General features: G+C 39.2%; 2 protein-coding genes across 2 annotated transcripts in view; both read right to left on the bottom strand.

Moving 5' to 3' along the window:
* The window catches only part of epb41a (erythrocyte membrane protein band 4.1a), a 63,466-nt gene extending 53,936 nt beyond the window's left edge, over positions 1-9,530 (bottom strand). The window contains exon 1 of the mRNA XM_055225505.1: positions 9,433-9,530. The gene's annotated coding sequence lies outside the window, so the exon portion shown is untranslated. The remainder of the gene's footprint in view (positions 1-9,432) is intronic.
* An 8,350-nt stretch (positions 9,531-17,880) lies between these two features.
* Positions 17,881-26,412, bottom strand: part of LOC117378539 (oxysterol-binding protein-related protein 3-like) — a 37,404-nt gene continuing 28,872 nt past the window's right edge. The window contains exons 13-22 of the mRNA XM_033975152.2: positions 25,935-26,025; positions 23,893-24,125; positions 23,483-23,620; positions 23,287-23,350; positions 22,966-23,044; positions 22,749-22,893; positions 22,450-22,594; positions 21,334-21,460; positions 19,758-19,880; positions 17,881-19,153 (exon numbers count right to left, since the gene is read on the bottom strand). Coding sequence (XP_033831043.1) covers positions 19,057-19,153; positions 19,758-19,880; positions 21,334-21,460; positions 22,450-22,594; positions 22,749-22,893; positions 22,966-23,044; positions 23,287-23,350; positions 23,483-23,620; positions 23,893-24,125; positions 25,935-26,025 — 1,242 coding nt within the window. The 3' untranslated portion in view covers positions 17,881-19,056. The remainder of the gene's footprint in view (positions 19,154-19,757; positions 19,881-21,333; positions 21,461-22,449; positions 22,595-22,748; positions 22,894-22,965; positions 23,045-23,286; positions 23,351-23,482; positions 23,621-23,892; positions 24,126-25,934; positions 26,026-26,412) is intronic.

Raw genomic sequence — 26,412 nt, 5'->3', positions numbered from 1 at the left:
CAGATAAAAACAGACAGAAAAAACAACTGATTGAATTATTTCTGTTGAACAAAATTCAATGCAGATCTTTATCTAACTATATTTACTACTATGTTTGAAGCTTTAATAGTCTGTGTATAATATGTGTATAATCTGTGTGAAATACTTGTTTGTTTTTCAACTCTTTCAGTACATTTTTGAATGGGTACTTTAATACTTTTACTTAAGTTGATTTTTTCATGTGATGCTTTTACTTGAGTATTTTTTTACTCTGGTATCTGTACCAAAATTTAGTGTTTACTTCTTCCACCACTGGTGAAGAGTCTTTCAGAAAAAGAGTCTTTCAGAAACAGAGATACATTTAGTTGCCTCTTACAAACAAAGAAAACATTAATCACAATCTGCCTTTAAGAAAATTGTTATGAATTGTTTTGCATGTCACTGCCTCTCCCTAAGTGAATAATCGTTTGAATAATCATGATTTCAATTATCACCAAAATAATTGTGATTATATTTTCTATGATGGAACAGCCCTAACATGACGTTGACACAGAAGGGCCTGCTCTCATAATGATATCATCTCATTAAAGGCCTTGTCTTCATCTGCCAGTGCTAAAAGGGGTGACTAAAAGCTCTCTAATGTGCCTGTCCATTTCTACTGCGGTGTATTTATAGAAGCTGAGACAGATTACATTCTATTTTTACTGACATTAAAATGAATAAAAAGAACTTCTCTGTGGTGCCGGGATTTTAATTTTGAACTACTCAGTGTGTTATATGCGTGCACCACAAATTGAATAAAATATGTGATGCTAGAATATGAAAGTGCAGATTCCTCCAGTGGCAACTTAATAATTCAATATCTCACAAAGACAATCATATTTCTTTGTCAAACAAACATTTAAGTTGATAATACACAAATACAAGTTCTTTAAGGTGCTTTTTGTAAATAGTAAATGGGCACATGTTTATATAGCACTCACCCATTCACACACCAGTGTACGGAGACACCGGGGGCAAGGTGGGTTGAGTGTCTTGTCCAAGGACATCTATGGTAGTTGGGATCACACCGCCAACCTGTGGCTCAGTGGATCTGACTGCTCAACCAATGATGTTTATGTTGAAAGCAGGATTCAAACCACCAATGGGATCAGGGGACAAATGCTTTGCAAACTGAGCTACGGTCGTCGTTGTAGTTTTTCTGTTGCAGGGGCCCCACCTGCTTGTTTCCAAGGAGATTGTTTTCCCTTTGCCTTATCCAACATCACAGGGACAAGCAAATAACGCTAACGTGCCATGTTACAGGCCAGATCTATGGAAAGGCAACAGTACAAATGCACAGTTTTCAAGGCAATAAAAACACCTGTAATTGGATAATGGCACAGACTGAACCTTTAATACTAAGTTGATACCTATACAGCTGTTAGCTAGCCAGCAACATGTAGGGTGACTTTCCAAACTGTTCTCCAAAATGCTAACAAACAATACCTCAGCTCCGAGCAGATTGTGGAAAAGGCTCCAGCGTGGTGCTCTGACCCCTGCAGAGCGAGCCAGCCACTGTCAACTCTGTGTTAGCACCATGCTAGCAGACAGTAGTGCTATCAGTGTATAGTTCCTGGTTATATAGTGTAGTGCACAGGAGCAGACGTGCTGACACGGCACAGGTATGGTGTGGAGAGGAGGGGCCCTCAAACAGACCCCAAGCTGTCTGTAATGAGCAGGTTTGTGAGAGAGGGACAGAGAGAGGGAGAAAGAGAGACTGAGAGGGGTGGTGTGAGTAGAGGTGAGGGGGAGTGAGAGCGAGGGAAAATAGAGAGAGGAGACAAGGAGGAGAATGGGATAGAGAGGGAGCAGAGGGGAGGGAGGATGAGAGAGAGTGAGTGGGATGGAGGGAGAGAGAGAGACAGGGAATGGAGAGAAAGCAGCAGATGGTGGGGTTTGCACACACCTGCTACAGAGAGCCCAAAGAACTAAACTATTAACCCACCAAGGTCTACACTTCTGTTAGCTTTTACTGTATATGAGTAATCAATATTTGCTGATTCCTAAAAAAGATTATTTTTGTTCACATATATGTAGGGATGTTAAAAAAGTACCCATACAATACTGATAAGTTGTTTATGCCTAGGTGCCGGTAGAGCACCAGAAAGTTACTCTCTCCTATGTCATCTAGAGACAAATGAAACCTGGTCATACGTCAAGTTGGGATGGCTTATGTCAACATAATCCACATTTGTGATGGCACGTCAGACTGATCCTTCTATTACTCTACACGAGTTACAAAACAATCTTTATTCATTCACCATGTTCAGTATCTGCTGATAGATGTAAGGGGGATGAGCCTTGCTACTTTGGATCTTGGGTCTATGCCTGGACTACAACAGGAGCAGATACAGGGTGGCCTGACTGCACTCTGACCTCTCAATGTACCTCTAACCTCACTTTTGGGTTGCGTGACTTTGGATGGTAGTGCAGAATCGTGTGGAGCATTACACAGAGTTAAACCCTTTAGGACACGGTCCGCTGAGAGGAGCAGGAGGAGCCTAAAATAATTCTAATCAGTTTTGTGATTACATGAGTTCACCACAGTGCATTTAGGCAAACTCAGGTTCATCAAGTTCACTGCTTCATTCTATTTTTAAGTCCCCTAAGGAGAATATGAGAAATATTGTTCCACATTTAGTGTAGGGGTGTTTTTAACATCCATTATTAAGTATTGGTATTAAATATTTATCTGCGCTTAATAGTTTAAATTGTTTTGTTGTTGTTTTTATTTGGGCACTTCACCTTCCACACAAGCCTCAATGCTGCTGTGATTGAACGCCTGCTGCTGGGTAAATTTGAACCTTACAGTGGGAGTATATTAACATGGATTCTTGTGAGTTTGTGAAATCACAAATATGGTGAGAGTCCATCTTGCTATGCAAGGTTAGGATGTCTGTGCTTTCCTCTCAACAGGATTTAATGGACAGCAGTGGATATTTCCGTTGCTGTTGTGATGCTTCAACCCATCAGCCCACCACCCAGTAGCACGACGTTTTCAGCAAAAAAAGTCCAATGACTTCCAGTAAACTGAGTCGCTGATTTCTGCCATTTTGATACATCACTGCAAACGTTACATCACAACAAAGTGCTGTTCTCCACATTTGATTTTTAATCAATGCTATTTCATATAAAAATAGTCCTCCTAAGTCTTCCATCTGCTCCAAAACACATGCTTTTACTGACAGAGGATGGGCTGTAGGCCTCTCCATTCAAACGCCCTAACCTGATCACTGACCGTTTGAAATGATAATTCTTGACTGAAGGTATATTTGTGCTGCTGTGAGAGAGGAGAAGAGACAGAGCAGAGGACTGGAGCTTAAGCAGAGCAGATTGGAGTCTAATCGTACGGGCAGGATTACAGCTGTGCACCGCTGGAGGCCCCACCCACACCATGGATGCACCCAGCAACGCGACGCAGAGGGAGCGGAGTCTAGAGTCACGAATAACAGTCTGTTTGATGCAATAGAAAACACAACTTTTCCACACTTTTAGACATTCTCAGATAAGATTTTTTTTTGTTAAAGCAGACTTTGGCATAGTGTTATGTAGCACACAGCATTAACAATCTACATTTATGTACAAATTTCAGATGTTGTGTCTCTTTCTTTAGCTGATTAAAACCATTAATTAAAGAATACTAGAACTACTGGTGCAAGAAATTGAATGAATGAGGGATTACACCATTTTGTAACCAAATAATATTACAAATATTTGGGAAAAGTACTGCTCAAGAATAAATGTAACAATCACTGTCTATAAATTCTCTTAGAAATAGCTCTTAGAAATTCATTGTGGTGAATAATTAGGATGCTTAGAATGCATAAGAAAGTAAGAAATAACTTTGGGACCTTTAAAAAGAACTACTTCTGTTTTTCATGTAAAAAAAAAATAAAAAATAAAAAAATCAGTGCCTTTAAGCATCTCTGTACTAAAAGAGCTGGAGGATACATGTTCTGGTCAGTATAGTGACGACTTATAACTGTAAATGTTGAAAGCTCAGAGTCCTGAGGGGTCATTAGCAATAGCACTCTTTAGCTCAGAGTGTATTACTCACACTGACACCATGTAATTATCCCATTACAACACACGTCACTAATGGACTGAGGTGATGGGGCCAACAGAGAGGAGCCAGAGCATCTAAAGGAGCTCTGACTGCAGGTCCTCATGTCAAACTGTCAAACATCTACTCTCTCCTGTTCTTTCACAATCTCATGAAAACATTAGGCAGTCAACTAAGTAAGAGTAACAGGACATAATATCTGATTTATATTTTGAAGTTAATGTAATTGGAAGCACAAAAGTTTAAACAATGAATACAAACTGTTGTTTTTGAAGGACAGACACACAATGAAAAAAAACAAAATAATATCTGAGGGAGCGGTGCAAGAAACAGTAAAATACAGCTTCAGAAACATGTCAGTGTAGTCAAAGTAAACTTCCAAATCCGGCAAGAACTACACTTGAGACTGTGGGCGTGACCAGAGAAAACCTTTCTCTTTGTGAAATTCCTTTGGCCAAAGGAGTTCAGAAAATGGTACACAATTGTATTTTTTGTTATTTTAACTCTGATGCCATTGCTTCAAGGGACATATACAGACGTTAAGTTTGTCTATGGTCCAGATACTCTGTATTTTTTATACAGAGGAATATCTGTCTGGTCACTACTACTTTCATTCTGAGAAATCACACTTTACTTTACAAAAATGTGAGTTTGGTCACCAGTGAATTCACCAAGTACAGATGGACGTGATCGACAGGTGGATAAGACAATCAGGGACACGCATGGTCTGTCTGTATCAAAAAAAGTATAGCTGTTTACAAGAAAAAAAGAAAGGACAAAAATATCAGAGACCTGAAAAACTGAAACAGGAGGCAAAGCACTAAACTGTTAATCTGAGGTGAGAGAAATTACATTTTGTTCTAAAGGATGGGTTACAAATGAACTCCTTCGTTTCACAAGTGTCACTGAAATAAACAAATCTGATTGGACGGCCATGTTTGAGCCTGGCTCAAGGCACGATGGATGTTGTGATCGGACTGATATCTCTCTGTATAAAAAATACCAGTATCAGGCAGGACTTGTCAGACGGGTTTGGGGCTTTGGGATTGAGAAGTGGAACTTGAATCTAGTCTCCACTCTATTTTTTATTAATTTTTGACAAAGATATCAGTATATACCTGTAGAGTGATTTAATTTGGTAACCGACAAAGAATTAGATCAAGTTTAGTTCTAAATTAAAGCAGAACTCACATGGCCTTTGTGAGTGTTTGGCTTTGACTAGAAGTAGATTTTTATTGCACCACTCAGTTGTGTAATCAGTATAATCAATTATCTAAATTTATTAATTATTTCATAATTAACGAAACAAAGCTCTGAAGGTTCGGAAATTCTTGTACCATATCACTGACCCATATTTGGAAATAACATCACTATTGATCAAAGCCAATTGTGGTTTATGAATATTTATTGATTTATTAAGTTAAAAAGACAATATTCAAATATGAAATATGCAAATGAGTTATGTGTTGAGTCTAAATTGATTAAGCCAATCTGTGATATGTGCATACAACTGGGCAGAGCAGAGATGTTAAGTCAGTGGTCCAGAGGTTTGGTTTGGAGCTCTGATGTCTTCAGGAAGTCAGGTCTGAAAAATGAGACGGACTGAGACAGACGGTGGCCACGCGATCTAAACAACAGCTCAGGACTCAGTCAGTGTCAGGCTAAAAAAACAATGTATCCTCTGTTTAAAGAGGAGGAGAAGACACCTTTCTAGTATTCATGAGGTCTGAACTGCAGCAAAAGTCACAGAATAAAACTACATCCAACTGAATAAAAAAGGCTGTTGACTACAAAAATGCAAATATTCAAATTTGGAAAAATGTGAAAACTTTACTTTTGGTCAGATCAGCGATAGTCATTTGGATAAAAACACATCAAAAAGAAGAGAGAACTGGGAGTTTTAATTCCTCAGACACTGTCTCTTTGAGATGTTCTTTGTCCTAAGTCTAAGCTGATAAGAGGACATGCTTTGTCTCTCTGTGCTCTATTGTAAGGTCCAAGTTGAACTCCTTGAGTTTGGTCAGAAGATGGCCATTGTATTTCCTGTTGAAACCACATACTTAAGTTTGAGTGGGATTTTTTGAAGATGAGGAGAGTTCTGTAAGTTTCCATTCATTTCTTGGCTGAGGAGCGTTTACTCTCATGGCATTTGTCCTTTAACTGTGAAGTCTTTCCAGGATGTGTCTTTCTGTAGCCTGACAGTTAAACATTTCCTACTTAGGTCCATTATCAGGGCAACAGAGTTTCATAGGTCAAGTTAGGGATACTATGTTTCTACCTGTATATGATGCATATTTAAGTGTAAAGTACAGTGTGAGTATATGCCCAAGACAAATTTCCCCTATGTAGGACAATGAGGTATGCTTTTGTCACTTGTAGGAATTATTGGTGGGAATCACAATTTTTACTCAAGTAAAAGTACAGTTACATTGTACAATTATTCAAGGAGTAAACATATGGTGTTCTATACAAAGAAAGTCTGGACTCTTGTCTCAACTAGAAAGGTTAAGTAGAGGTGAGAAAAGTGACTCAAAAGTTCAATAAACAATGAATTTATTAAAAAAAATAATAATAACAAAAACAATTGTAGATACAATCTCAACTGCAAGTTTGATTTTTCTTTAAAGCAAATTTTTCATAAATGCTGAATGTGTCAAAGGAACAATAAGAGGATAAGCAAGAAAACAGAGAGAGGAGAAATAGAGGAAGGAGAACTAAAAAAAGAAGAGAAAGAGGAAAGAAACAGGAAGAAGGGAGAGGAGGATAACAGGAGAGAAGAGAGAGGAGAGAGGAGACTGGAGAGAGGGAGACAGGAGAAAGGGAAAGATATGAGAAAAGAAACTGTAGAAGAAGGAGAAATAAGTATGATAGAGAGAATAGAAGAACTAAGAGAAGAGAGAGGGAGGACAGAAGAGAGAAAGACGTTAAGCAGTAGCACGAGACTATGTTTGTTCTGCTCATATTGAGAACACCATTCACACTTCTCTTACTCCTCTAACACTCTCTCACTCAATCACTCACTCCAAAGCCTGTCAACTCCACCAGCCCTGAGTCAAACAATGAGAACAGAGACTCATCATCACTTCTGAAGAGGAGCCAAATACAAACTCTCCAGTACTCAAGCCCAAATTACAATGTTGCACCACTATTGGCCAATCCACCATCTTGTACTCCACAGTCCAGACCAGGATCCAGGCTGAAGGTGTGGTCCATTTCTACTGACAGGTTGGAGACCCTGCACACCTGTGATAGTTGTCCAAATTGTGGAGCTCTAACACAACACAGCGCACAACAGCTGCCAGAGATAGGATCAAACTTGAGCATTTGGATATAAGAGATACAGCAAAAATTCAGTTTACAAAGTTCAAAATCACTATTCAGTTTCCACAGCATAAGACTTTAATATTGAAGAGATTGAGAATACAAACATATAAAATGCTGCTTAACCAACACATTTGCACATTTGTTTATTTAATTTTTTTATGAATGCCATTTTTTTTCTTCATTAAAGAGGAAGTATTTTTTCTATTGCTACTGTTGCTAACTAATAACACATTTAGATTAACACGTTACCTTTTATTGCTTTAAAAATGCGATATTCACTGAAAACAACGTATTGACCCGTTTCATAAGTTTCATTTTCGTTTTTCACTAAGTCACTCCTCCATTCAGAGTTATTGATGTGGGAAAGTTATAACATAGTAGAAAGCACCAAAAAGCATAATACCCTCTCTATTTGACAATGTAGATGTAATTTCCATGTAATTACTGCTCTGTTTAAATCCTAAAATCTCTTCTCTCTCTCGAGGCATGTTTTGGAGTCTGTGTATAGACCTGTTAACTAATTGATGACAATTTCTTCAAAAATCTATTCCAGCCTAATTGACACTTGGGCTTATTTATTGTTTGCAAGGACCGTTAAGGTTCTTTAAGGTTCACTTTACTGATCCATGTAGGGAAGTTTGTACTCTGCATTTGACCCATCCCACAATGCCGCTGGGACAATCTGTCAGGAGCAATGCAGAAACCCATCTCCAGACCTTGAGCTAGTCTTGGTCAGGACCACCTTAGATAGAGGACTTTACCTATGTTGCATCTTTTGGGTTAATGGGAGAAAGTGGACCAGTCTTTTGGGTTAATTGTGGAAAGTGGATCCACGCAAACTCTGCACATTGTAACTTTATCTTGCAGTTAAACCTCCCCTCATATATCCATGCATTATTGTTGAGATGAACTGTGATTGGCAAAAGTTCCAACAAAAGTCTAAAGTCTAAAATAAATGTCTTATTACACATGCTTCAATGTCTCATGTGAGTTGTGCAAGAAACAAATCATTTCATATTGTCAACATAAAGTTTACTAACAGTGGGAAGAGTAACCAACACTTTTACTCAATAGGAGTACAAGTAGCTGGATGGTGTAGCCCACTTAGAAATTTCTTCAGAATCTTGCAAAATAAATGTAAAAACTTATATAAAAATGTGGGCATAACATTATAATTTCACCAAATAGTCCAAATATGTTTATATTTTGTATTGTCACATATGACCAGCATAGACTATTTTTAGAGCTATAACACTATTTTGTATTTATTTTATTTTAGTCTAGTCTAGTCAAAAAACAACTATGATTCAGTACTCATAAACTCTGCACAGGACATGAACTCCGTGTCCTCAGAAGGCACCAGAACAAAACGCTTGCTGGACTGTTTTTGATAGCCATGAAATAAAACCATTATATGCGCTTATAATTTCTCAGACCTATAATTTTTCCTGCTATTACACCACCTTTCTTTCATACCAGATACATAACAGCCAGTTACTACTAAAGCAGCAGCCGTAGCCAAGAAAACACCACGACAAATGTGGAGCGCACCTGCGGTTAAGTAACATCCAGCAGCGCCCTGTCCGAGCCGAGCTAACGCCTCTGAGCTAAACCAGCGCTGGCACAGAAATTACGCGACCATTACGCACAAGAGCGCACGAGTATGAGCAAATATGACGAGAAAAAAACCTAGTAATAACGGAGATATGAACGCATTGTCTTTGTAAACCGCGTACTACGGGATAAATCTGGATAATATGTGTGTTTACAATGGGCATCACTCGTACGCTCAGCATCCCTCCGCGTAATGACATCCCTGTGCGCTACACCGACTCATTTATTTAGTTTTTTTACACCAGATTCGCGGTTAAATTCAAGTTTTTTTCCGGAATTGAATACACATCGTACGCAAAATAAACAGGGATGTAGATGCACCTGTCCGCTAGCTGCAAATGGCGCTCAATGAGGAAAAATGTCAACAAATACCCGAGCGCTCCGGGAGGATGCTAGGTGCAGGCACTCACCACTGTGTCCGTGTCCGCGCAGGAGGACTCAAAATCGGCTGTGGACGCAGAGAACCGCCGCACCGATATTCCTCTGGAGCCTCAGATAAACAAAGTGCTCATTCATCAGCGTTATCCAGAGCAGGCAGCGGCTTTAACAATGTGTTTAGAGGCAGCAGCGAGCGCAGGGCAGGCTCACTACACCCGCGGATTGGTCTGTCAGGCGACGCTCCTGCTGTCAAGACCAATGAAAGCAAGACCTCTGCTAACGGTACCAATAAAAATAAATAAATAAATAAATAAAAATGAGTACTTTCAAGTCTATTTTGGGTCGATCCTTGGAATTAGCATATGGCCCATGACCCATTTTAAAACTTAAAGCAGACCTATTATGCAATACCAACTTTTCAGAGCTTTAAACATGTTATAGATGTTTCCTCTTCTCATTTACTTTTTTTATTTTTATTTTTGAGTGCTTTGTGCATGTTTGATTGATCTTTAATCACTTATTTTCAAGAAGCATTTTGCCGATCAACCCCCGTTTTCACCACCACCGGCGTACGCCCACTGTTCTGTATTTACTTTGTTCTCCAATTTTATTTTCCTAATTGTTGATACATGCAGTGTTGGGCAAGTTACTCTAAAAGTGCAATACATTAAATATTACTAGTTACAGTAAAATTACAACAGAACTGTCCCAAAAATGTAACTGTGTTAAACTACCTGCCTGTAAAAAGAGGAGAAGCCTGCACGAAGCACATGGTCTGGGGAGAGAAGTGGGGAGAGAAGGAACTGAAATGTGGTTAAATGTACTCTACAACGGCACAAACCTGCTCACAGAGGGAACAGGCCACTTGGAGAAGCCCCGGTACTGCTCTGGTGAAATGTTTGTGTGAACAGCACGGCGCATAAAAAATGTGAAGTAACTCACGTTACTGAGATTGAAATGAGTAATAATTAAATAAATAATGATTAAAGACTGACAAAATCAGTTTTCCATGTGTCTGGGTGGGTTTTTTCTGGGCACACAAGAAAATATGGGTGAACTGATACAACAGTGTATCAGGAACAGGCCCCGATCCAGAAACAAATAACAGTTCAGCAGTTATCCTGAGAAGTTTAATGTCACACTGGTGGACGGACCCTCCACTAAGTTACATAGTGCACCTGTAAATTGATGTAATAAAACTATTTACAAGCTGCTGTCGGCCCATAAAGTCTTATAATGTTTGAATTTTTTATTTTACTGGAATGAACAGTCTTTTGGATCTATGTAGTTATTGTGTTTTCAGAAAAGCAATGCTATTTTCAGCCGCCACACGGGTATTGGTTTAAATATCGTGTCAAGAATTAATCTTGTCCCATGTTTTGAGCAAAATTTGTCCTGCCCCAGTACAGATTTATTGTATAAGCAGCTCTTGAGGTCTACTCTGTGCTTTCTACATTAGAAAGCATTATATTGCCACATAATCAAGAAGTGTATGGTTAAACATTGTAGTTGTTTTTAGCTTTACTGTGACAGCAAAACTCTGGCCTCTGAAAGTTGGGAAAAGCGCTTATAAATTCAACGCAGTAAACAATTAGCATGTTTAGAAAGATGCGAAAGGTCAGTGAGGAATACCTTTGGACCACTGCAAACAGTTTAAAATGACCTAGCTCAGTTTTTCACATTTTAATGATGTACAGGGCCTTTAAAAAATTATAAATAAAAAGTATGTGCAGGATATTATTTCGCATCTATAATCCCACTATCATTGTCCCTGCATCTGTCATTGCGCCTGTAAGACCACGCTGAGGGATTAGATGCTCCTTCCGCCTGCCTTTAACCCCCTCTCTTCCCCTGTTTGGGAGGGGGAGGGCCGTATATAACAAGCTCAGTGTGTTTGTGGGATCAGCCAATGGGAGTCCTGATGAGTTACGCCTCGACCAATCACAGCTCAGAAATCTGCTGCTGGTGCTCAAGCTCCTCAATCAGTAACCAAGGATACAGCAGCAGCAGCCTCCCACCAGATCTGGACCAAACCAGGACTAGACCGGGACCAGACCTAGGACTAGACCAGGATTAGACCAGGACTAGACCAGGACCAGGAAGATCTATATCTGAAATTCAGTAGATTTTTTTGGGAAATGATTAGAATGTTGTCCCCACGTAGTACCTTCTAGATCCTTCTCTGCGCAGTCAATAATATTTATGTGTGTACAGAAAGCCAGATAGGACAAAAGATAAAACTGAAAAAAAATTAATATCAGTTGGGTTTTTTTAAGCAGTAAATTATTTGCAAGGAATGCTCTAAAATGTGCCAGCGATTTTCATAGATTTTCTTTTTTTGCTTTTTTATTATTATAGATTATGAACATCTGTGTACAGTACCATTGCACTGCTAATCAGCTCTCACCCCAAAGCACCATATAGTGACCCACATCTTTCTTTTTACAAAATACAAAATGTTTAATAAATATCCTATAACCCATTATCCCGCATGGCCATTTTTCATAAATATACATGATGCAAAACAATACACTACAACTTGTCGGACCTGACGCACTGCGCAGTAGTTTCATTAGAAAGTTGCACGCTGGTTTTGTTGTGATCACATTCTGAAGGGGGTGGGACTTAGCAAAGAGAGCAAGAGCAGGGGGACTAATTCTGAGCATCAAAAACAAAACTGAAACTTATTAAACATGGTAATACGTTGCAAATGTAACATTTTAAAACAAAACAACAAACGGTAACATGGTGATCTAAATATGTTATGTGTTAATTAATAACCCGAGTGTAACGCCCTCTCATTAAAATACATTTTTGGACCTGGCTATGGATTTCAAAAGTTAACAGCAGCAAGCCAATCAGCTCAAAAAAATCCATACTGGACCTTCCCTACCCTTGATAAATATTGACCCTGAAAATGATCGTTCCATCTGCCATGTAATTCTCATTCTCAGCCCTGTTTCGCGGTTTCCAAAACCAAATCCACTAACAAGCAGAACTAAGCTGTCTGCTTGCTTTGTACAGTGATAACCCAAACACACAGTACACAAAGAAGGCCCCTTCCCCTTTCACCTGCCCCTCCCCCTTGTCGGCGTGGAGATGAGCAGGTGCTGGGACAGGCGGTCTGTCTCTGTGTGCAGGTCCCCAGAGACAGGGAGCACCCTAACCAAACACCAGCACCCATGGGAGAACACAATGGCCCATGCTGAATATCTATGTTTTACAAGAGGAGTTCTTGGTGTCATCTGGTGGTTACATTTTGCGTGCCTTTTGCTTTGTCACTTTCCTTCTTACAGTAAAGTATTAGACATTAGACATTGTGTTGCATATCTGTTGTGTGTCCCAAGTCTTTCTTATAGGTCCCTTGCCGATTTTCTATGTATTTGAGCAAAAAGTCTTTTCCCCAGTACAGATATATTGTATAAGCAGCTCTTGAGGGTGCATTCTGCATTTAATTATAAAGCATTTTGTTGTTCAATAATCAGGAAGTGCACGTTAGTATGCTAGCTTTTGTTAGCTTTATTGCTCTGGCATATAAACTAATTATGCTGAAATGCATAAGGTAAGTGAGGAATAACTTTGGAACACTGCAAGCGATGAATGAACTTATTGCGTTTTCCACATTATTAAGATTCCTTTGAAAGTAAAACATTATGTAAACAGACTATATAGAGACAGGGGTGGTCAAAATACTGTTTTCACCTACGCCCTATCTCCACCTACTTGTAGAGTTAAAAAATATCACAGAGCTATTTCATCAACTTATACACATTTTTTTTTTTCTTAAACAATGGAATCATTTTGCACTTAGATGGCCACTTTCAAGTGTGATAGTGGACAGTTGTGGACAGATGTAGGGGGCGCTCTTTGACATAATGAGTCACTGTAAACAAAGCCCTCCACCAACACTCCTCCCCCTTTCAATCTTTTGTGGTGAGACACTTTAATTTTCTGACCCCGGCCTGTGTCTTATTAGCTGGGTCTAATAATGCATCAATAACCCCCCACCACCTGGACCAATCACAGCTAACGATATCACGAGGAGAGAGAAATGGTGGGGGGAAAGAGAGGGAGAGAGTGAGAGGAGAGGGAAAGAGAGAGGAGAGGTGGGCAGAGATGGGGGAAGAGAGGGGGGAAGAGAGGAGGAATAGTGAAAAGAAATGAGGAGGGGAGAGAGAGGGAGAGGAAAGGGGAGAGAGAAGGATGGAGGGAGAGAGAGGAGAGCGTGAGAGGAGGAGAAAGAGGAGAGAGGGGGAAGATAGTGAGGCGGAGAGAGTAAGAAATTAAAGGAGGTAGAGATGGGGACAGATGGCGGTGTCAGTATGTCGTAAGTGACATAATTTGGAACACATGACTTAACAAGCTCAGCTAAACTAAGGGAGCTTCTGGGGACTTCCCTCTTTACAAAACTTACATTTAAGTTATTATTATTATTAATCAAGTAAATATCAAGAGGAAAAAATACATTCTATTTAATTTGATTTGGTTTAGGTGGCATCTTTTCTGAATTGTTAGGTACAAAATAATAGGTACAAGATATAGCAGAAGTGGTAAGCAGCTACATAACACATTTGCGTCAGTATGGTCTTATTTCAATTTTGTTTAAAGGACATAAATACTCTTCAGTCTCTGTATTGGCATCAGTTGATATCGGATAGTGGCAGGTACATAAAGCTATATATAGTGTCAGAAAAAGCTGGATCGGTGCATCCCTATTAGTGTTGTCACGATACAGAAATGTCAAACTTGACTTTGAAGATTCGATACTCAACACTGATTCCGATACCACAATGATGATACGAAACTCTTTATTTAGACAATAGAATGTCATTTTCCACATCATAGTACTTTATTTTATATTACCATGTGGCTTCATATCTGTGTAATCCCTCAGTGGTCCACGTATGCTCCGTAGTGGTCCATGGGTGTATACTAGTCTATGTGGTTTTATACTTGTACATACTTATACAAGATCTAAAGCTATTCAGGAAAGGGTCATTTCTGTCCTGTGAATGTGACTTTTTGGTATCAGTACCTGCTCAAATGAGTTTTGATATGAGTTTTAGTATCGATTAGTATCTGAATTTCAATACTTTGGAGAAGCCTAAAAACTACTACTATAACTGCAGTTGTTATACTTTGTTTCTGTGTTAAATATTGTAAAGTGTACTTTGCAAATTGCCAGTACATATGGCTGTGCACAGTGGTGGTAAACAAACTGCACCGTGAGGACAAAGACATGTCCAGATAATCCTGACCACCTGTCCACTGTCCACTTGTCCACACGCTGTACTCTCACGACCCCTGCTGGACAAACACATGTACTACAACCCCAACACTAAATCCACTGATACACCTGCTCTTCATCAAAGCTTTATAGGAACAAATTATATCACAATCATGGGCTCTGGCCGTTTATTTACTTTATTTATTTTTATTTTTTGGTCTAGAGATGGAATAATAGCATATTTTCACAAACAAATAGAGTGTAGAGCCACTTGCTGCAAGCCTATCAGACAATGTACAAATTATGCATCACTTCATTTGAGCTCAGTTCAAAAAAAGCCTTGCCACAATCAGCAATAATATAAAATTGTATAAAATGAATCACATATGGTGAGACCAAAATTCTGAACCAAACTACACAATTTATTTGTTATTAAGTCAAAATTTCTCACGTCTCGACCCACGCCTAATTGTTATTCTTGAAACCACTCTGTAATCAAATCATAGGACACCACCTCAACGTTACATCATTAAAGAGGGAATATTGCACTTCTATGGGTTATTGATTGCTAACACATAACATATTTAGATTTCCTTTTATACCTGTCTTTTATTGTTTTGAAAAAGCAATATTCACTGAAAATAACTTGATTAATTTGTTACTATATGATTTGCAGGGGCATGGGTGATATAGGCTTTGGACAGAATTGTACTGCCAACTGTAAGGAGGGTTTGAATAGTGCCCAGGAGAGATCACAAGATTACTCAAACATGACATCTAAAACCACTTCAAGAGTGTTTTTGATGGGGAACAATGTTATAACATGGTAGGAACCTCAGGAGTAAACAGGACTCAAGCCAAAGTCAGAGCATCTTTCACTCACCGTGTTCAGATGAGAGAGGACATCCAGGTCAGAGGTCAGAGAGGACGGGACGTCCAGACAGAGGAAGACAAGATACATGATTCAGTGAGGATTACAGTCACATTTATTCAATTCATCTATTTATGGTCACATTTTTATCCAGCGCTTTTCCACCTTCAAGGCACTTAAAGCACTTTACATCAAGGAACCACTCACCCATTCACACACACACTCAACAATGTACGCAGACATGAGAGGTAAAGTGGACTAAGTGTTTAGCCCAAGAACAAAACAACTGCATTTACCTGTGTGAGCTGGAACTGACAACTTGACCAATGATTTTTTGTTTATTTTGAGAGCGAGATTCAAACCGCCAACCTACCAACTACTATTGTTTGGTTTTTTTTGTTTCGTTTTTTTGATCAGTGAAGTCCAACCCACAGAATCACGGCCAACTCTCCACTAGGATTCCCCAAAAGGGGCCCAAACTACATTACGTGGATTATATTAAAAATGTGGCATGTTACATTGTTTTTTATCATATACTTGATAAAAGTGCTCCATAACATGTTTATTGAGCATACAGTATGTTCTCTATATTTTGTACACTACCAGTCAAAACTTAGAACAGACTTATTCATGTTTTGTCTTTATTTTCATGACTATTTATATTAAAATTTCTCATTGAATGCAAGAAAACAATGAATGGACTCATATGGAATGTATCAGAATGTATCAGAAATCGATTTATAATCAGATTTTGGTCCACATGTGCACTTAGCAATAAATGGCAATATTTATTTATTTATTTATTTTTTCTGATTCTGTGACCATTATTTTCATTCAAAATCACTCAAATAGTCGTAAGTATTAATGGGTCTAAGTATGCAGTAAAGCACAGACTTAAGAAAAAAATAACCTTATTTTAAGCCCGTGTTTCCCAATAGGAGTGCGCCCTCTACTGATCACTACCTGTTACTACAAGCATTACTCAGCTCCACACTCTGAGCAGGTCCAATGCAGTTGTTTTTTGTTTTTGTTTTTTTGTTTTTGTTTTTTTCTGCCTGGTAATTAATGTAAATGCATTTAAACTATAGCCTAGTAGCCTAATAAAAACACTTAAAAAATTAATTATGACTGCAACAAGAGTAAAGGCTTGCAGATAACCATAATTGCAATGTATATCTCTACAAGCAACACTAAGCAATATCGGGCCTATATCACTTTATTTACTTATTTATTTTTTCAAATGACAAGAGATAATTAAACCAGATAAAACTGTCCAACATAACCAGTAAGATTATGTCGTCCCGCTTTTCATTGATACAAACCCAACTTTTTCTACGTTAAAACTGACTGATCACTTAATCATTCATTTTTAATTTTTTTTATTTTATGAAACATGTTTGTACTTACCCCTAAATCCCGCCTCAGAGGGGAAGCATGGCGCGCTGCATCCCCCGCGTTAAAGGCTCCAAAAGCGGCCAGTCCTCAGTGACAGCCCGGGCCAAGCAGCGCAGTCCACCGGGAACAAGAGCCGCTCAAAAATGAATGAGGAACAGATTATTGGATGGATAAACTTGAGGTGAGCCATGATTCCTGGTGTGGTGGTGGCTAAAAGCTAACGGAGAATAACCATGGAAGTCCGGTATCCATGCGCAAAACTGCGTCCTATCCTGTCCCGGAACAGTGCAGCATTTTGGGACAGCTGCAAACTCCAGTGTGTCTAAACGCTGTGGACTGAATGGAACAGTGCAGCTTCCCCTATTTAAAATCAAATCAGCAAAAAGATGTGATAAACCCTTAGATTGTATTTATACTGCGCAGGATAACTCAAATATTTTTTACTTTGGTTGTTATTGTAGAATATATATTTTTAAGTAACTGAGATTTCAATTTTAAGTTTCATGAACTTTATCTATGCTATCTATGTCCCCAGATAAGCAAAGGTAAACATCATCAAATCAAATTACTGACAGACAATTTGTAATTTATTCTTAGTTACAAAAGCATTGGACATAATGGTCAAGTTGTCATGGAATGTTACAATTTGGTGTTTTGGTTTTCAAAAGAAGTATCCTATAAGAAATCAGAATGAGCATCACGCATTTCTCATTTGTGTTGCCAGTTTCAATGCTGAAATGCAGTTGGTTTAAACCTAAAAGGACTGATCTGATTCGTCACTATCAGCGCCTACAGTCAATGTTGTCATGTCAATTAAATGAGCAGAAATAACCAAGTATAGTTGTTTCTACTCATTTAATTGGCATGACTACAGATACGCCTCGCTGCTGTAACAACTTTTAATTTGAACAATTTTTCTAACATAAATTACAAACCTAACATAACTGTTTTCTTAAATAATAGGAGAAATGAAGCACTGACACAACATCCTGGTCCATCCATAGAACAATTTATTCTCTGCAGTTATTTGGATAATATTCATTTAAACCCAGGATTATAGAGAGGCAGTAAATACAGCAAAGTCTGCATTCAAAAGTACAGAATGTGGAAAAAGCAAATACCCAAATATTTGTAATACCCATGTGGACATCATGGATGCTGTGCACTGCTACAGCCACGGCAAAAGGCACTTAGGAAAATGCTTGGAAAACAGGCAGTCTTTTTATAAGAACACATATTATGCATTACTGTGGCTTTACTTTCCTTTTAAAATGCTTTTGGTCACCTTGGAATAAGTATTTCACATTTTCTAATTTAAAGTAATATCTGCATGTGAAAAACACAATTTGTAGACTACAGCTCTGTTTTTAATGAGTGATTTGGGCATTAGAGCTGTCAGCATTGGGAATGAATGATCAGAAAATAAATTAGGTCCTTATCTGCTGTGAAAGCTATGCTAATGAGGCTCAACAGTCCCGCCCACTTCGACGTCTGCTCTGGGTCCAGAAGTAAATTTCCTAATCCAAAATTTAAAAATTAAGAGCTCAAAGACATCGTGGATACTGTCAGCTGTGGTCACTAATATCCATAACAGGTTCAAAAATGAATGGGAAATTTCCCTCCAGAACTAGCGGATGTGCAGTCACTTTGGAGCACCATAGAGCCATGTGCTCTTTGTGAACACAACTTGACCACAGAATGAGTCCACTGGGCTTAAAACCTGCACAGGATTTGGGTTTTTTTGGGGTTTTTTACCTGTGACACAACAATCCAGGTAAAATACGAACAGTATATTTGAGTGTTCAGAAAAGACGATTTTGGATTAATGGACTGATGAAACAAATGTGAATTAAGTAAAATACAATTCCAGGTAGGTTTTTGATGAGGGGACAACAATATAACATGGTTAAAAGGTCAAAAAAGTCAAATGTGCATAATATGTGTCCTTTAAGTTAAGAAGACAAACAAATTTACCACTAAAGACTAAACTGACATGTTCTCAGGCTCTCATCTACACCAGTCCAAATACGTCCAGTTCTTTAGATTAGGTCCATAACTCCTGAGGTACTCCTGAGGTACTCCTGAGTGTGGGGGAAGGTCTCTCCCTAGGTACTCCTTAGGGGGTAGGGGGTCTTTCCATTGGTACTCCTTAGGGGGTGGGGGTCACCATAGCACGGGGAAGTCTATCTTACTGAAGCCAGGCTCTCGCCTCTGCTCCCAGTACGAGTTGTTGCTAACCCACGTGTCATTCCTGCTCTTCCTGTCAAAATAGAACAGGTATTTCGGTTTTAGAATTGATTTATTTGTCAAAATGAACATATAAAGCTTAAGTGAACTATATATACTCTGCACTCTTACAGTTTTAAAAAGGGTTCTACAGTCACAACTGTGCAGAGTAGGACAGGGTCCAGAGGACCTACCTACCTCAAATTAAAAATAGCTTTTACAGATAACAATTGTAATGTTGATACATTTTTAATAACAAAAACATTGGACATGAAGGATATCTTGTTTATTATGTTAAACCTAAAAAGGGGTCTGCTTGATGGGTACAGTCACTACCTAAACCTCAGCACCCACAGCCAAACATCAATCAGTGCTAGTCCAGCCTCTGCAGCTCAGTGAGTGAATTCTGGAGGTTTTGAGCTTTCACATGAGCCCTGTCCATATACTGAGAATGAGAAACACTTGTGTGTGTCCTATATCTGTAGTTTAAAGCACTGGCAATACAGGTTCAGTTGTATTTGTAGTAACTAAAAAGAAACCGTAAGAACACAGGCTACATACCGTTCTTTTAAGTAGGAAAAAAGATGTTGTTATAATAAAAGAATGTATGTGCATGTGTGTAAATAGTGCAGTCGTACTTGAAGAATCGTGGCTGGTGCTTCATATTGTTGTCTTGGAGCACTTTCCTCCTTTCCCTCTGCAGCTGCTCTATCCTCTGCTTTTGCTCCTCAGCACCTTCTGTGTTCCCCTCCTCCAGCAGCCTGCACACACCCCACAGTCATTCTTCAACTCAAACCAAAATGCTCTAAATAGATTTTGAAACCCATGAATGAATGCAGACATGCATTTTTCAGGAGATTATGATTGATATTTAGCATTTTTGGTGAAGACAAAATCTAAATGTTGTAGTTTTAATGGACAAACAAGATAAATAAAAATGTTGACTCCACAATAGTATTTCATTTGATCTACAGACATATCATACTATGCCACAAATTATACTTCGAGGAGCTCAACCAGTTTACAATTTTGAGGCTAGAAAAATACATTTTCTAGCCTCAAAATTGTAAACTGCATTTTTTCTGTCCTTTTTAAGAGAGAATATTACACCTCTATGGGGTATTAATAGTCAAGACATATTTAGATCACCATGTTACCTTTTATTGTTTTGAAAGTGCTAGAGGCGCCAAAAACAGCACATTAATATGTTTTAAAAGTTTCAGTTTTAATTTTTGATGCTCCCCCTCCACTTACTCCCTGTGCTATGACAACACAAGCAATGTGAATGAAACTACTGCTCTTATACATTTATGAAAAACTGCTGTGCAGGAGCATGGGTTACATAGCCTTGTGGGTCTTGTACAGACTTGTACTGCTAAGGAGGGTTTAAATAGGGCCCAAGAGAGATCATAAGACTGCTCAATCTTGCATCGATTACTAGGCCCGGCGACAGAAATTTGGGGGCCCGGGGCAAGAAATCTCACATGTTTCCCCATTAATATACATTAATAGGAAAAGTGTTCAATTCTGGGCCCAGTCGTAGGGACCTGGGACAACAGACCCCTTTGTCCTCCCCTGGCAAGTCCCTTATCAATGACATAAAACCTCTTTGGGCATTTTTTTGATGAGGGAACATCAATCTCCAAAAAGAAAATTTTGTATAATACCCCCGTTTAAAGAAAAGCAAACTACCTGACATTTCACCCTGGGGGTGTTTTGAATGCATCTCTATGGTGGAATGCTTAGCTGTTACTATGGTGACACAATGCACACATTAGCAAACATTGTCAAAAAGGTTTTAATTTAGCCTGAATGACTCAAGAAAAAATACAAAATTGATTTAATCAACACATTTTCAGGAGCCTGTGATCAATACGAGTTCATGGTTCTCTTCACAGTATTTGATATTCAAGAAGCTGATGCTAACTAGCTTGTGACTGTAATTTAATGTGTGAGAGACTTGTTTAACAGCACAAATCATTTCACCTGTTGTAGTTTCAACTAAGTCAACTATGATCAGATTGTGTTATTAAAAAAAGCTCAGATTAAAGTCTAACAGAGCTTCAGATAAAGCAGAGCCTACAGATAGCTTCACACCCCCAGGGAATGTTTACGACATCAGCTGCAAAGGATCAATGCATAGTTTTCATGATTACAGGTGTATTTCAGCCTGTTGCTCCACAGTCCATATGGTCTGTGCCCTGGTCTGCTTACCTCTGGTCCGGCCTGAAGCGCGTGTCAGTAGGGGGCAGCAGAGGTTTGAGAGCGGGGTCCAGCTCGTTTAGCTCCACAGCGAATTGAGTGAAGCCGTAGTACTGCTCATGCTCCTCGGGCATTGGGTCTGCAAGGTCACATGACTGCGTTAATATTACGCAAAAGTAATTCACTTAAAGGGCCTATATGGGACTATTTTTGTAGACCTATGTTATAATGTATCCTCATCATAAACATACCTAGAGTTGTGTTTTGTTTCAAACATGTGTGAATGAAACAAAACACAACTCCAGGTATGATTTTGACAACAATATAATGTAAAAATTCCAGGTAAAGCTCACAAGCATAATTTTTTTTGTAATATAGCACCTTTAACATCTTGCAAGAAGAATTCAATTAACGCAACTATCTGTATAAAATGTAATTATATATGCAATTAAAATATACCAAAAATATTGTTGACGTTGAAATTAAAGTGAGTATGGTCAGACAAACGAAAACAGAGTTAAAAGGCACTGTACCTGATTTTTAAAGTCTTAAAAACATGAAAAAACAGAACTAGTTCATTTGAAATTGTTTCCTGTGATCCAGTCTGAGGTTCTAATTATTCAGTGCAATGAGTTTTATTTAAGTTTATTATTGGGCAATAAAACGCTTTATAATTAGATGCAGACAATGCAGACTTATTTTGAGCTCAAGAGCTGCTTATACTATATATATGTACTGGGGCAAGACACATTTTGCTCAAATACATGGGGGAAAAAATCAGATACAGTTCCTATTAATATATTTATATATTGATATAATTGTATTTACAATATTTCTAAACTTGTGACTAGTTTCTTCTACTTTTTTGTGAAGTTTACAATTTTACTTCCTGATTTGGCATGGACAGTAGATGTGACATATGTAGAGGTAATGCCATAACTGTTACCTAGCAACCATACTGTAAATAAGATGCAAAATTGGTGAAATTGCACCATAGTTATACACAGATGACAACACCTGTATTTTGTTGTTTGACTGTTTAATCTGCTAAACCCTGCTGTAAAATGTTTTTGTGTACCTTTAAACATTTCTGTGCGTGTGTGTGCGCGTGTGTTAGAGTAGACTCACTGGCTCTCCACAGGCAGGTGGCAGAGGGAGGACTGCCCTGATACAGAGCCTCGTTCCACTTCCCAAAGATAGTGGTGACCACAGCCCCAGTGGAGTCTGTGACCACCGCCTCCACCTCGTTCACTATGGAGCTCCACGACCGAGCCTACAACACAACACAGTACTGATTTATTTCAAGAGATTCTTTCATAAAGTACATCCAGGGCAGACTCCTATTATGACCAGAAGATGGTGCCATTTGTCCTTATACTCAGCTGTACAGTATAGTACAGTAGTGGAGTACAGTGGAGGCTCCTGACCTTGACAAAGGTGACTTTGCACTGGCACTCATTGCTGTTATTGTTTCTGATGGTCATTTCTCCGTAGTGCTCGATCCAACGCTGGCCGCTCAGAATGTTGTGGATACATGAGGTCACCTTGTTCCACTCATAGTGGTCTCCAAACCTGCTCGCAGAGCACATGTATGTTATGTCCCTGTGCAGCAGAACACAGCAGGTATAGATCCACACCACTTACTCTGGTAAGGTCACATGAGTGGTTCCCATGGGAACAATCTCCATCGACTTGCCCCAGAATTTATTTTTCCACCGCATATCTGAGGCAGACAAAAGATCCAGGTTAAGCCTGCCGTAATGACTGTGTGTGTGTAGTAAAAACTATGTGCTGTATCTGCAGTAGCACAGGAGGTGAGCCTCATGTATGTGGAGGCTTTACTCCAGTACAGAGCACACGACATAAGCAGAGCACATAGTCCAAAATGTTCATTTTGTCTACATTTAAACATTACCAATTTAAAGAGCACATAGAACAGAGGCACATGTTGGCTCTTGCCCTCACCTTGCCAAAAGGTGAAGTTTCTTGAATCTGTGTGGCAAGCAGACACAGGAGGGTGGTGACTCACCTGAAATCAAAAACAGTTCTATGAAAGCTCAGAGCACAGGTGCCATTATAATGTTTACTATGAAAATGAAGGAGGACACAGAAACATGCACAGTTCACATAATAGTTGAGTGCAGCCATGTGTTAGAAGTACCTGCTCAGCTATGAACCTGAAGCCTTTGTCAGGCCGGTCACACTCATAGGTCTCTCCTAGCACAGGGTTAAAGGGCTTACTGCCTGCTCTGTGGTACGTGCACGCGTATGCAGAGATGGCAAACGCAGCCACATACACCTGTCAACACAAAACATAAGTCAGCTTAAACACACACAGCAGACTGCTGCCATTTTAGTTTTATAAACATTATGGAGTACTGTAAGCTTCATTATAAAACAGTGAAATGGGGGGATAGGTAAAGACTAGTGATGCGGTTAAGTTTTTTTTCAACCTGCAAGTCTCGTAATGTTGGCATTGGTTGTGGGGTCCGGTTGTGTGACTCACCATGCACTACTAGGGGTCGTGGGTGTGGTTGTGGGTCTGATTGTGGGTCCGATTATATGACTCACCATGCGCTGGTAGGGGTCGTGGGTCTGGTTGGCCGTGTCCAGCAGCTCACAGTACTCCAGCTCTTCAGTCAGCCTCTGTAGGGTGTTGAGAGGCTCGTTGAGCTGCACAGGCATAGCCACCTTAGACAGGTCCTTCCCAATGTTGTTCCGGAGGATGTTCCACACGGACACACTGCTGCTCGGGCAGGGGGAGGGAAGTGTGGAACGCCGCCGAACCAGGGCCCCACTGGACACTGAGAAAACAAATATGCAGGTTTACTGTACAGCAGTGTTCATTTTGTCAAGAAATTTGTATTTACTTTTAGTCATAGTATTTGACTAAAATTATTAAAGAAGGGGTATCATGCAAAATTGACATTCTCTCAATAAATACATGTCTGAGGAGGTTTTATATGTCATCCATGCATGTTGGAGTAACCTAGGAATCTCTCACCAGCCATTTTTCACCCAGGGAACAATGCCAAAAACTCACAGAAATGTGCCCAAAAGTTGCACTTCCCTAATTTCTGGCACTCTAACATCACAAATGGACATGATACTGCCCCCTAGGGAATTTGTATGGAACAATAAAATTTTACTTTGTTGTAGACATACAAAATTTGGTACATATATTTGTGACATGGTCTCAATCAAAAAAAGTCAATGAAAGCCACACCCCATCTCCCATGGGGAGGCCAAATATCTGCTCTGGCCAAAGTGATGTCCCAATGTAGCCAAACCAAATTTGGTGCGCAGATACAACAAGGCAATAGGAATTCTGCCACATTTTCATGTATTAAACTTTTAAAACAAGCACAACCTAAAATGTGGGCAAAGTTTCAAAAAGGCCCATTAATGCCCTCAATTGGGTGAAAGAGAAGCACATAAAAATGATAGTAGACATAATAATGCAACCCAACAAATGCATTGAGTGCGAGCGACAAGACATCACTGGGTAAACTGTTCCCACTATACTTTTACCAATCAAACCAGCCTAGAAAATAAAGGATAAAATGGGATGAAATGGGACAAAATGGGACTTCTGCAAATACTCTGGGTGGCAGTGGGCGACGGATGATCATGGCCACTTATGGCTAGATTTCTTTTTAATTTTAGTCTAGTTTTAGTCTACGAAAATCTCACGTTGACCATAGTTTTAGTCAACCAAAAAATATATTTTGTATGCGATTGCTTGGTCTGGTTTGGGGCTCTGGGATGGAAAAGTAGAACTTGGATTTTACATTTTGGGACCATATGAACTGGAACATTGTAGAATGTTCAGTTAGGCTGATGTTAAACTGAGATTTTAAGATGCCAACTTCAACCAAGTACTCTGACAGTACAGAGTGACTAATGTATATACTATTGTTGTTTTTTGTCACCAACATGTAATCTGTAACATTTGTGAAGCTATTGTTTCTTATTCCAATTCTTTCTTATCCAAAATGTTGAAGATGTTTACATGAAAGTGGTTTGGCAGTACAGATCTTGGCAGAGGATGATGATGATGTTGTGATGAGGTCATGTTTGTCAGGGACTGGCTCCTTTTAGAATGCAATGTTGGTACGTCGTTAATTTCTTCGGCTCTGACACAGTTATTCGGTCTCTGCATGTGTGTGTATGTGTGTGTGACTGTGTGTGCACGTTAGGGCTGTAATCGGCTAAAGAAATTCTTGATCGACTGCCGATCAATTAGTCAACTAAAAAGGGGGTGTGGCAAAAGCTCTCAAAACTATGTATCTTACCCAAACTGCACTTGCAAGACTACACCTGCACAGGAGTTCAAGCTAAAACAACTATTTATGCAGAAGTACTAAAGTACTAAGAATGTACGTACAGTGTATTTATATGACTTTAATCTGCCTATTTATAAATAAATATGAAAAATACCATATCTTCAGCTAACTCACTCACTTCACCTTTCTACTATTGTTTCGGATAAATCCTTATAATCTAAATAAAATGATTAGTTGATAACACACATTTTGGTCGACCGACTAAACGACTGAACGCCTACAAACCTTGTGTGCGTGTGTGGGTGTGTGGTTAGGAGTCAGACTGACCAGAGTTGTGCCTGTGGGTGGTGCCGTCGCATGTATCCATGGAGACGGTATCGCTGACATCACTGATGTAGGAGTCATCATCATCCGACACCTGCTGACAAACAGAAAATGTCACGCACTCACTGTACATAGTATAGGACAGAGCAGAGGGACACCAACTGCACTACTGATGGTACTGATGACTAAAACAGTTCAATTGAGGCTAAAAATAACTGTTAAGGTTAAAACTACCACTCAATGACATCCCAAGGTAGAATATAGCACCTTGAAGTTGGAGATGTAGACAGCTTGATAATGCAGAGTTACTCAAAAAATGGCAGTTGCCATGTTTTTGAGGCCAATAGGTGCTCTCATACCTGTTAGCATACTGGCTATCACTATTGTTTTTGCTTCCTTGCTGTCCATCCTCAGACATAATCAAAACAAGGAAAAACAATGGTGATAGCCAGTATGCTAACTGGAATGAGAGACCTGAACA

Source organism: Periophthalmus magnuspinnatus, chromosome 11 (genome assembly GCF_009829125.3).
Source record: "Periophthalmus magnuspinnatus isolate fPerMag1 chromosome 11, fPerMag1.2.pri, whole genome shotgun sequence".
In the NCBI taxonomy this organism is placed as follows: Eukaryota; Metazoa; Chordata; class Actinopteri; order Gobiiformes; family Gobiidae; genus Periophthalmus; species Periophthalmus magnuspinnatus.
This window is presented reverse-complemented; position numbering and strand designations above follow the sequence as displayed.